This window comes from Periplaneta americana, chromosome 14 (genome assembly GCF_040183065.1).
Source record: "Periplaneta americana isolate PAMFEO1 chromosome 14, P.americana_PAMFEO1_priV1, whole genome shotgun sequence".
In the NCBI taxonomy this organism is placed as follows: domain Eukaryota; kingdom Metazoa; phylum Arthropoda; class Insecta; order Blattodea; family Blattidae; genus Periplaneta; species Periplaneta americana.
The window spans coordinates 95890814-95904101 of record NC_091130.1 but is presented as its reverse complement, the minus strand read 5'-3'; the positions used below and the strand labels follow the sequence as shown (position 1 = coordinate 95904101).

Here is a 13288-nt window from a genome sequence, read left to right as displayed (position 1 = left end):
GAAACCTCTAAGAAAATTCAAAAAGCCTCTGAAATATTCAGGAGACATTCAGAGAACAGTTATCACAAAATTGCTCTCTTAAAATGTAACAACTTTAAACGAATGTTTGAAGGTAAAGTAGAGAACGCTCTGGTTCAATTGAATAATGAAGTGTTACAAACAGTGCGCGAAAACAGAATGAAACTTGTCCCAATAGTGAAAACAATTATTTTGTGCAGCCGACAAAATATTCCATTAAGAGAACATAGGGATGATGGTGCGATTGACTTGGAAAGCGAAAATCAAAATGAAGATAATTTCAGGAAGCTTCTTAAATATCGCGTTGATGCCAGATTCTGCATAGTCATCTTAAAAATGTCCCCAAAAACTCTTCTCTAACAAACAAAACAATGCAAAACAATCTCATAAACTATTGTGGAACCATTATTGAAAAGGTTAACCGAAGTAAATATTTTTCTGTCTTAATAGATGAAACAACCGACATCAGCTCCAATGAGCAACTATCATTGCATGTGCGATTCATAGACCGAGAAAAGTGTTACTTGCATGAGGAATTTTTTAGATTCGTAGTGGTGCAAGATCTAAGTGGAGAGGCATTGTCAAAAGTTGTTTTAAGTAAACTGTGGGACTTCGGTCTAGACATTTCGAATCTTCGTGGACCGGGTTATGACGGCGGTGCTAATATATCGGGAAAGTTTCACGGTGTCCAAGCGCGAATTTTAAAAGAGCAGCCTCTCGCATACTATATGCACTATGCCTCACATTGTCCAAATTTGTCACTTTCAAAATCTTTCTCTATTCCCAGTGTTAGACAAACTGTAGACACAGTAGCTGGAATAGCAAAATATGTTAGGGAGTCTAGCAAGCAGTCAATCATGATGAAAGAAAAAATTAGTCAAATATCCCCTGAACACAAGAAAATGAAACTAAAGACCTTGTGTGAAACAAGATGGATTGAATGGCATGACGCAGTGCTACAATTTTTCAACATTTTCTCCGCAGTTATATCATTCCTGGCAGATCTTGGATTCTATGGTACAAAGACACATTTGATGCTTAACTCCATTCTAAAGTTCGAATTCATAATTTCATTGCATATTTTAGCAGAAATATTTGGAGTAACACTGTGTGTTTTGCGGAAGCTACAGAGTCCAAATCTCGAACTAAGTCAGTGCTACCAGATGGTTGAATATGTCATGAATACTCTTCAGGCCTGCCGAGATAATAACACTTATAATATTCTTTTTGAGAAGGCTGTTACATTGGCTCAATCTGTAGACGTAGAAGTAAATGTATCTCGAGTTGCATCCAAACACATCCATCGCAATATTGTTCGGTCTAAGTCTCCTAAAGATTACCACCACTTCAATGTATTTCTTCCTTTTCTTGATCACCTTTTCAGTGACTTGTCAGTACGATTTTCGTCTGCTAGGCACAGTCATGTAATTAAACTCCAACCCTTGATTCCTCTAACTTTTTACACGATCCTGATAAAAATATCAGTGTCATCCTACAAGCTGCAACAGTTTATGAACAGGATCTGCCAGGAACTATTCCAGAGCTTAGAGGAGAGCTACATTTGTGGTTTAAATTTTGGAAGGAGCAACAAAAAAAACCAGACACGGCTACAGAAGCTTTGATACATACTATACCTCAATATAAGAGAGCTGCTCACAATATTATGTGTTATGCCAGTGACAACTTGCATAGCGGAATGGTCATTCTCAACACTGACATGTGAGAACCTACCTCACATCGATGATGAACCAGGACTGAATGGTCTGGTATTGCTCAAAATTCATCATAACACTGACACAAGTCTGGATGAAGTCATAGAACTTTTCGCAAGAAAACATCCCAGACGACTCCAGTTTCGTTAAACTGTAAGTAACATTTAATTCACTTCCATTCCAGTCACCATCTCCTTTAGAATTAGAACTAATTGAAGACTTAGAACCTACGAGTGACATTGTTGTGGTGTATTTGTTTTTAATTACATTGTTTTGTGTTATGATTATACTACTGTATTCATATGTTAATTATTATTAGCCTCCCCCCCCCAATTATTAAATTCTAGATCCGCATCTGCTGGGCTATCTGAATCTTATTACAGAGACAAACGTAAATCTTTGAACATATTCTGTGCAAAATGCAGCGTAACAAACCCAGCTGATGATATGGCATTGTTAGCAGAAGACTAGATGATGCTAAAGGATATGCTACAGGAGCTATATGACAGCTGTAAGCAGTATGGAATGAAAATAAATGTCAACAAAACGAAGACCATGGTCATAGGAAAAAAAGCTAAGAAGGTAAACTTGCGAATTCTAAATGAGGCAGAAGAGCAAGTGAACAGCTTCAAATACTTGAGGTGTACTAAAAGCAGTAACATAAACTGCTGCCAATAAGTTAAAAGGAGAACAGCAATGGCAAAGGAAACTTTTAATAGAAAAAGAGCATCTTCTGCGGACCTCTGAAGAAAGAACTAAGAAAGAGACTCGTGAAGTGCTTTGTGTGGAGTGTAGCATTGTATGGAGCAGCAACATGGACATTATGACGAAGTGAAGAGACGCGACTAGAAGCATTTGAAATGTGGATATGCAGGAGGATAGAGGGTGTGACAGAATAAGAAACGAAGCTGTGTTTGAAAGAGTGGATGAAGAAAGAATGATGCTGAAACTGATTAGAAAGAGAAAAAAGAATTTGCTGGGTCACTGGTTGAGAAGAAACTGCCTCTGAAGCATGCAGTGGAAGGAATGGTGAATGGGATAAGAGTTCGTGACAGAAGATGATCTCAGATGATAGACAACATTAAGATATATGGATCATATGAGGAGACAAAGAAGGCAGAAAATAGGAAAGACTGGAGAATGCTGGGTTTGCAATGAAAGCCCTTGGGCAGAACACTATGAATGAATGAATGACATAATTCATAACATATATTTATATTTTTACCCAGCCAAGTCCTAATATTCACTGATTTCATGCCAGAAAGTACCATCTCCATTTTTAAATATGCAATAAAATCTGAAGAGCACAATCATTAATAGATATACTTTGTAGCTGTTGTTTAGTCAACTGTCCGAAGACAGGTTTGAACCTCACAAGTGATACCAACATGGCACTACTTATGAGGCAACTAGACCAGGAGATAATGGGGTAGGGTGACCAGTTCCTTTCCTCTTCCATTGCATATATCGTTGATTAGCTACATATTATACTAATCAGACTTCAGATGTATACAAACAATTGCTTTTCCTCTGACACATATCATCAAGTGAGATTTATTGCCTGATAATAGATATACATATCAGCCAGAACCTCAATCAGAGATAATACTTTGTATAATGAACTCAATTAATGATCTTAACATATTGATCCAACTTAAATTCAGGTCTGAAAGAATTTAGTCTCAAACTAATTTTTTTACTTTCCTGTAAAATTATACTTTGCAGCTTTTCATGTTTGCTCATGCACACATCCACACAAGGTCTATTCTGTAGAAACCAATTTTAAAAGTATCTAAAACGAAATATATACACATAATTAGTTTTTCTCGTGGTAAATGTTACATACTTTATTTATATCATTTATGCTATTTTTCACACTTACTTCAGAGTACAGAGAAGAAATACAGATCTCATATTCATGAAATCAATGACACAGTCCATAAATTTCATATTTGTATTACATTCTTATGATTTATAATAGTAAATCTTGTTATGTTATGAATGTCTCTGTAATTATAGACTACTACACAAATCAACAACACATAGGGTAAAGGAACTAGACGTGGACTGGATACTAATTGCAGATCATTTACTGTACATCCATCATCCCAAAATATTACTTTTTTCATTTGTTTCTACTCATAACATAATGAAATGTTTTATCTATGTTGCTACCAACACTATACCTTACATTTAGAACTGGGAAACAAGAAAATCTGGCAAATTACAGTAACTTTGCTTAAAAATACACTACAACTGCAGTATAACAGTTACACATTTGCAACTTTTAAAGAATGAAATACCGTATTTACTCGAATATAATGTCATCAGATATAATATACACCGCAATTTTTTGAGCTTAAAAAAATGCTGATGAATGATGAATATAAATTGCACCTGTGCTAAAACCACTCAAGATTAAAATTATATTAAGACAGTTTATAAAGGCAACCTTACCCCTAGCTACATATCATACAGTGTTCATTCTCATTTGCAGTATCAGAACTGAAATTTCCTGCTTAGCAGGTTTGGGTTGATGTCAGAACATTGACCGACAATGAATGACTAATGTTATGCCTCTCTTTCATCAGTAATTATTGATCAATTATATTATTTTGGTTTATTTAAAGACGTCCGATTGCTCAATCTCAGAAAAACAGAAAAAAGTGTAATTAAGTCATTACCGTAGTTACTGACTAGTTTGCTTTATGAGGGCTGGACCCAGAATGGGTCCACACACTTAGACCAGTTTGGCCCATTGTGCGCCCTATACATGCAATGATTGTCCAAGTCTGACAGATGGCCTACATAGCATTCGTGAATCCGACACTGAAAGATGGGCCATCCTGCCTCAGCCCCTGATAGTCAGGTCCCGTTTTACAGACGAACAGCCTGATTAAGCCCCAGGGGCTCAGAGTTCCAAGACCTTCCTAATCAGCCACCATTCACAAGTGGGCCATCCTGCCTCAGACCCTGATAGAACCAGGTCCAGTTTCGCGGACAAATAGCCTGATAAGCCCCAACTGACAGGTGGCCCATCCTGCCTCAGCCTGATAGAACCAGATTCCATCTGCATACAAGTAGCCCAAGCCCTTCCCATTTGAACATCGGAAATCCGTACTACCTCCAAAATTTCACCCAGCGTATTTTTACTATTGCATATGATAGATGAAAAGAGGAGGAGGGGGAGTGTGTTGGTGGAATGATAGAGGGAAACAGAAGTACCTCTTGAGAAACCCTCTGCAACATCTGCTTTGAACACCATAAATTCCATTATGACCTGGCTGGGAAAACGAACCTGGGCCACATGGATGGAAGACCAGCATGCTAGAACTTTAGCTACAGACGCTACTGTGGTTATTAATAACATTTGTATTAATAATTAATGTTGTCAAAAAACGGACATGAAATTATGAATTAAAAGTGCGTATATGGCGAGAAAACACGAACCTACAACAGCTGTTTCTGTCAGCGATTTTCCGTCATATCTCGTAGTATAAATAGAGCTTTAATTTAAATTTTATTGAGTCTGAGTGTTTCTGTTAGAATATAATACGCAACCCAGTTTTTACGACTTTTGCCAAAAAAAGGTATGTATTATAATCGCGTAAATACGGTAAATACAATTAGGTTTGACAGAAGAAGAAGGAAACATGCTGATTTGAAGTTGAGTATTTTCATGAGTATATGTTCAGTAGTCATGTTAAAATTAAATTGTTTTATTTAACTGCCGAGGTTGTATCAGTGTCACTGGTGTGCCGGAATTTTGTCCCACAGGATTTCTTTTACAGCCAGTACATCTACTGACATAAGCCTGTTGCATTTAAGCACACTTAAATGCCATTGACCTGGGCCGGGATCGTACCCGCAACCTTGGACACAGGAAGTCAGCACTGTATCATCTGTGTCACCCAGGCCGACTAGCAGTCATGTCGTGGCGCTAGTTTTTGTATGGGGTTAAACAAAATATATAAGGAAAATAGTTATATTCTTATAACTGCACGCATTAAAAATTCACACAAATTTCTTGCTGGAAAGGTTAACTGGCACTAAATCTGTGCGTAATAAAAAAAAAAGAGAAGTCTGTCAGTAGTGATGATGATGATGATGATGATGATGATGATGATGATGATAATAATAATAATAATAATAATAATAATAATATTCTGTCGTGCCACAGCTCTTGAAAGGCCCAGACGGACCAGCTGGCTGCTGACCTCATGTTCACATGCTGAAGCAGAGGTGGATGATCATGGTAAGTGTAATTATATTTTTAAAATAAATATAAATTTACTTCTTACTATATTTTCTAACAAAAAAAAATTAAGCCATTTGTTTTTAAATTTAGATGGTGAGAAAATGCATACGTGATTTCGAAAAGTCTGTAAGTGGTGTCAAAAACACAGTAATTATTACTGTCAAGAAATGTATGCAGTTTCATTCAATACCATTAGAAAAAAGGTAAATGTACACATCAACTGTGCAAGACCACTTCAAAACTTGCTGTTGAAACAAATATAGAAACAGTTGTACTAAGCTGACAATATGACACGAATATATTGTCTTGCTGACGACAGTGATACTTCAAACAAAACAAAAAAGTACAATAATGAAGAGTCACCTACTCAGAAGATGGGGAAGAGTTTCATAACATGCTACAGAGGGTTCAAGCCAAGATGTCCATTCACTATTGCTGACCGCATGGCCTCTGCATGCCGTCTTCTACTAAACGCTGACTATAATTTGCAGCAAAATAAAATTCGTAATACTGAAATAAAAGGCTTACCTTATTGTAGTAATTGCTGGAAATGGTGGCCTTCGGCATTCAAGCATGCTTGACATCGCTTCAGCACATTCTCCGACACTTTCTATAGTTCATTTTCACTTATATTCCATATTGCTTCAATTTATCCAAGATGTGAGAATTATTTCCATGTGATACAATCTTTAATTCACTCCACAAACAAAAATCACATGGATTTAGTCGAGGAGTCATGGTGCCCACAAACTGCGACTCACAATGCAATCACCGAAAATATTAGCAAGTTCTTGCATTAAAACATTCGCAGTATGTGCCATCGTTTTGTCCTGCATAAAATATGTAGAGTCTTTTTCCTCATCTGTGAGCTCAGCAAAGAATGGCTGCAGAATCAATCGCACATATTGCTCACAGTTTATAGTCTCCTCAAAAAAGATTGGGTCTATTATCCTCCTTCCTGATATTGCACCACATACCTATCTTCTGATCATGTAACAGCAGTTTCAAAATGTTATGCGGATTTTCAGCGCTGCAATATCTTCATTTTGTTTATTTACATAGTCACAGAGGTGGAACCATGACTCGTCACTCAAAAATACTAAAATGGAATCTATTAAGCCATCATGAACTGACTACTAGTACCAGTTACAAAAATTTATCCTAGCCACATTGTCTGGGGACAAAAGTTGATGCACTACGAGGGTTGTATATGGTTTTAACTTCAACAATTTCATGGCGTATTGAACTGAGGTTTTTGATATCCCTACTTCCTGGGCTAGTCTGTACAAAGATTTCTGAGAGCTTCATTCTAATTGAAAACCTATTTCCTCTAATATTTCCTCAGTTAAGATCTGTTTATTCACTCGACGCTTCTTATTCTGAACCGAGCCTGTCTCATTAAATTTTTTTACGAGCCTGTATAATGATTTCTTATTTGGCACAGTATCAGGGAAACGACGTCTGAATTTACGGCAACACATTCTCCATGTATATTTCACATAAGTCTTGCATATAAATAGTTGTTCTTTACTGTATATAACAGAGATGCACTCAATACTGACTTGAATCTACTGTACTAGTGGCCGGCATAATGCCAGGATTCGCATCATTCCACCGCCAACCAGTTTCATGGTAGTAGGGGACATCTTTACTTGAACGCTCTGTATAAACAATATCTCAGGTAGCCCAAAAATCTGTCAGTGGTACAGACCAATACGACAAGAGAACATAAAAGCAAAATTTTCTGCTAATATGAAGCAACAGTTATGACTTAAAGATCACTGGAACGACACCACAGATGACTCGGGTCTTACATTAATCGACAGAGATAGTAAAATCAGAGTGCCAAAATAAAGCAACACCACAGTTAAGGTACAGCATAAAAAGAAGTGAAAACTTAGCGCAATTTTTGTAGGCAACAGACAACACTACTGCCACTGTGACATTACCCCCACCATGGTTATCTTCAAGGACATATGGCTGAACGGGGATTTCATAAATGGGATATTTTAAGATAATATCTTTGTTACATCACCAAAGTTGCAGCATTAATTTTTGTATCTAGTTTTGGTATTGTTCATAATGTAATGATTCCGAAATTTTCTACAAGTAATTTCCTAAATCCATCAACAGAATTCCTCTTAGACATCATAACTTATGATTGTTGGACAGCCAAGCATCTCATCTTCAACAATACTGTTGATAAGTGAAAATGGAATGCATAGTTCTCTCCATACATAACTCATGCATTCCAGGCACTGTAAGTGGAAGTTCTAGGTCTAACAAAACCATTCTCTGAGAAATGCACAAAACTAATGAGAAGAAAATAAGAACATATGCCAAAATTGATACAATTTCTGGAATGTTCTTATACCTGCATGAAGAACAGCAATTACTCCTAGCAACTTTGTAGGAAGGTGGAAGAGGAGAGATACCTGGTCCATATATTCTGAGACAATTTTCTTTGCATTGTTTGAACAACACTGAGATCTCTGATACAATTGTTCCATTATCACATTCTTAACAACTATAGCAACAGCAATGATCTCTAACCTGGTATTCCATCTTGCCACACGACGAAGGAACTTTGCTCAAAGAACAATGGGAAAAATCTCCTACAGCTCAAGAAATCCTTGACGTACTGAAAGCAGACAACATGAATAATAAGATTCGTCATATCCAATGAATTCTGTGAAAAATGGAAGAGAACAGGCTTAGATAAGATGAGAACATCTGCAGAAAAGGAAGTACCGGTAATTACTGAAGACCAAGTGTAGAAGAATGTTTATGAGAATGCCAGTGGTGAATCGTGAGTTCACTTAACTACTTTCAAAAAAAGACTTGGTTGGATTCACTGTTGCAAACGATGGTACCATCAGAAATACCAAGATATTACAAATAAGTCCAGAGCGGAAAGATCTAAAATATTGTGCAATTAGCAACTGCGATGATTTTTTGATGTACATATGAGAATAACTGAATTTATTTTATCAAAACAGTTCTGTTTCATATTTTTTGTGTATCTGACATTGCACAACTGTTTCCTTTTTCCTGTAAACAATGCGACTTTGAACATTTGTTTAACAATGAAGTTAAATACTGTGCAGAAGGGAAGTCCTTCTGTACTGAAGCGTCAGCTGTTAGCGAAAGTACTTCAGTTGACAGCAGTCCCAGGCCAGGTCACTGACATGTCCTTCAATGGGGGTTGCTACAAGCACAAGTTAGTGTTACCAACATAACTACTATTGCTAGTGCATACACTTTGCTCTCTCCAGTGCAGAGCAATTTCCCTTCCATAATATATAATTATTAAAAAATGCACACTTTACATTTAATCTACAATTAAACATATGTGTCTATAACTCTGAAATTTATTTTTCTACGTGCAATTGTCAAATAATTTCACCATCCTCACACTATGATAACTTATTCAATGGCAAATAAAGAATTTTAAAACCTGATTCGCAACTAGCATGCATCTAGTTATGGATTATTTACAGCATTTCATTAATATACAGTGTAAAAAAAGTATGAATATTATTTGTAACTTTTGTAAATTTGATATCTGCATTAAATTGTATGAATGGACACAAACATTTCACTCATGTCACTGAATTTTGTTTTATATTAATGAAATTTCTTTCAACAGTCTAAGAATCTGAGTCATACAAAATCCAGTCTGCAGAAAAAAGACGATTTCGACATAAGAAATGATTTCTATGAAATATAAATTGGGAGAGAAGTAATAGATTTTCTACTTGATTTATTTGTAACGAATTTTATATGTAACATTTTATAGGAACTAAAAAATAAATAACATTACAAGTAATATTTCATACTTTTTTACATTCTGTATACAACATATAAAATATTACTCAATTACAGAAAAAATCCTTATAATAATCACCATCAGTTATACTGACAAAAAAAAAAGTAAAACATGTCTCATCTTGGTGGGGAATATCAACGTTCAATCTTAGGTAGATCCAAAACTAAGTTCCCTTACCCTATAAACAACAGAGTTCTTAATCAACAGCCTCTTCTAAGAATTTTTCCTGAGACAGATTTCAAGGCAGACTTTCAAGTCTGAGATGTGATCGAGGCAATGACAAAACCTCAAACAGGAAAGCATCTATCATCAGTCCAAGTAATATTCTCAGCAATCTTATACTAATTTCTTAATCCGATTATTTAAGAGTTACAAGTTTTAGTACATTATTTTAGCATAAAAAAAACAATGTGGCTAATGCGCAATGGCCGTAATGAGATTTAATAAATCTTTACAGAACTTCAAGTAACATTTCACAGCACGTGAAGTTACTTCTACAATAGAAACCAATATTTCTTTTTAAATACAGGGTGTCTACCGACAATGTGAAACAAAATTTAGTTCCTTTTTTTATTTACCTTAACTTAATAATTACTCATAAGCACGATGAAAAAACATTAATCACATTTCAGTCATCTTATGACCTTCATTTCAATGGACATGCTGCCAATTTCTCTCCCAGTCTTCTAGACTGTTTTAAACTCCCATATGTAATTGCTGACTACCAACCAATGCAGCTCAGGTAGTCGCACCAAAATCGAAAAGTGAAGAACAGTATGTGTAATTTCGTTACTCACTATCATTCGGGTCTTTTAAGCTTGTCACATTTGATTACTTTCATTACCAATTGCTTAAATTAATTACTTTTTGGTTACTTTTGTTATCGGTAGACACATTATAATATATTAAACTTTTGTTATCGGTAGACACCCTAAAATATATTAAGGAGACTGTGATTCATATGAAATTGTCATACAAAAATTCTTTGTGATATCATTTGGAAATTAGTAAAACAATCTCAATTCTCTTAGTATATCCGTGAGTCCTAGAAACCTTTAACAGAGCTAAAAATAAATCGTGTAGCTATAAAATACACCACTCCCCTTAAAAATTCTTTTTACACACATCCCTCATTCACTTTTGTCTGAAATACAGTCGTTCTCCTACAGTATAAATATTTCTTACACGAGCCTACACACAGGAAAACAACAAAAACTTCAATTAATGTTTAGCATTTGTCATTATGATGATCTATGATTTTCAAAACATAAAATAAAATGCTGTACTAAAAACAAATATTAAAAGAGTGTTACACTCTACAGTCTTTACCACATCTTTTCCTTAAGCCTATTTAATGAGAGAGAGAATTTCAAGCACTTGTAAAGTCCACTTGTATTATCCAGCTTCAAAACAGATTGAAACATACAGTTTCTCAGTAACAAAAACTTCATTTTCTACAGTCTCGAATATTCTATCACAATGTAACAATCTCGTATCTGCTACACAACCTTATATACTTGTACAATACTTCTTTGGCTACATAAAGCACCTTCTGTGTTTGCATCTTCTTTTGATTCCTGTCATATTCTATCACACAACAAGATCTGGCTTCTTATTGGTTGGAGATGTGGTTCTGCTTGAAGATGTAGCAGCAGGAGCAACTACTACAGCTACTGTGTCATCCATATTCGGTTCCAATGCCTCTCGAGATTCTAGGGCAGTGTTAATGGAATGTTCACCTGAGGAAGTCAGGTTGAAAGCTAAAACTTCTCCTTCTCCTTCTGTAAAAGAAAGCATTACTGCATTTATCCTCAACAATTCAAGTGGAATTTCTGGTGGATGAAACTGTGTCTGGAGCAGGTTTTTTTACCCTGCTTGCATTCTACAAATTCTCCATTAATAATCATAAATATCATAATGCCACATAGATACATCTTCTATATGTACTGAGAACTATGTGACCTACAAGCTTTGCATGTTGATCTAGGAGCAGGATACGTGGGGTCAGTTATTGAAGATATAATTATATCTGCTGTTGGATAACAAATACAGTGAAATCTTTCCTTACGGACATCCCCAAGATATGTACACTCCTCATATACAGACAGATTTTTATGTCCCAACTGAAATAATATAGAAATAATGATAAATTTAACTCTCGTTTATGGACGCTCTCAGACACGGACAGCTGTTTCACAGTCCTAAAGCTTGCTTCACTTCCTGACTGCGGACAGAACTTGGATTTCAAGACCTAATGTGTTACAAAAATGGAAAATTTAGTTTTGAGAACTGTACAAAAATTCTTTAACATGAAAGAAGACAATAAGGGCCTCGTAGGCTACCACTAGCCCAGCCAGCTACCCCTTGTTACCTGGAAGTGGGTGGTTAAACAAAATCATAAAATTTAATCTGTCTGATGGGTCCAGGGTTTCCACGATCGGAGACCAACCATTCTGCACCGTTCGAACTCACTCACGTGCTGATATTGTGCCCTTCCATGTCGACGAGGCATACCTTCATTAGCTTTCCATTTCCACTTCGTTTGGAAGCTCTGCACTGACTGAGCAAGGCATAACACTAACCTTGCTGGTGACACAAGAGACGTCACTGTCAGACTTATGTGTATGCCATCTCTCTGGAAACGTAATCAATTATTGGTGGTATACTGCTCTATACATCTCCCGAGTTTGGAGTCGTTCGGGCCATTCTTTCTGGGTGTTTCACAAACAGAGTTTTCTAGTGGAAGCAAAATGTACAACCTTGATAATTTGTGAATACCGAAAGATATTTAAGTAAACCACTGGTACGAATCTATTTCAATATGAACAGAGTTCTGGATTTTACATATAGTATCATAAATTTAACATTTAATGCAAGAATTATAATATTAACATTCCTAAGTATCCCAAGGTTGTAGCAGATTATTTTTTGTAGGAGACAGCTGCTACAATTGCCACATGAACCACAACTCTCACATAGTGGCAAGTGACCTTGACAAGACTGATGTAAACAATAACAACTTCCATTACTGAATGAAGGAAAATCCTGTTAGTCATGTGGTTGTTTGAGGTTACGATTGCACGATATTATACTGTTCAATATTCTATCAATTACATTGTAACTAGCTGCTGTGTTAAGAATTAGGTTTTTGGGTTTTCACTATGTCCTGGAACTTGACATTTCCAAGACATGGTGGAATATCCAAAAAATCTCATTCTGATCACAGTCACTGTGAAAGCATAAAAACCCATACAGCTATTGTGTGTTCGAGATCTACTTCCACTTTACATTGCTTCCTCACTTCTCTTGACTGTGCAGTTACATGCATTTTTTATTTTTAGTTGTTCTGTGGAGAAGAGCATATGGTGCTACTGTAATAATTATTGTCGTTGTTCTGTGCTATTATAAGTTAATGTGCAATTATAAAATACTGTATTATAAAATGACAAGAAGAAAACAAAGTTCTCTGGA

At 35.9% G+C, this 13288-nt stretch overlaps 1 protein-coding gene across 1 annotated transcript in view; it reads right to left on the bottom strand.

The window, feature by feature from the left end:
- Positions 1–3546: 3546 nt before the first annotated feature.
- Positions 3547–13288, bottom strand: part of gzl (godzilla E3 ubiquitin protein ligase) — a 75984-nt gene continuing 66242 nt past the window's right edge. The window contains exon 8 of the mRNA XM_069845808.1: positions 3547–11598. Coding sequence (XP_069701909.1) covers positions 11408–11598 — 191 coding nt within the window. The 3' untranslated portion in view covers positions 3547–11407. The remainder of the gene's footprint in view (positions 11599–13288) is intronic.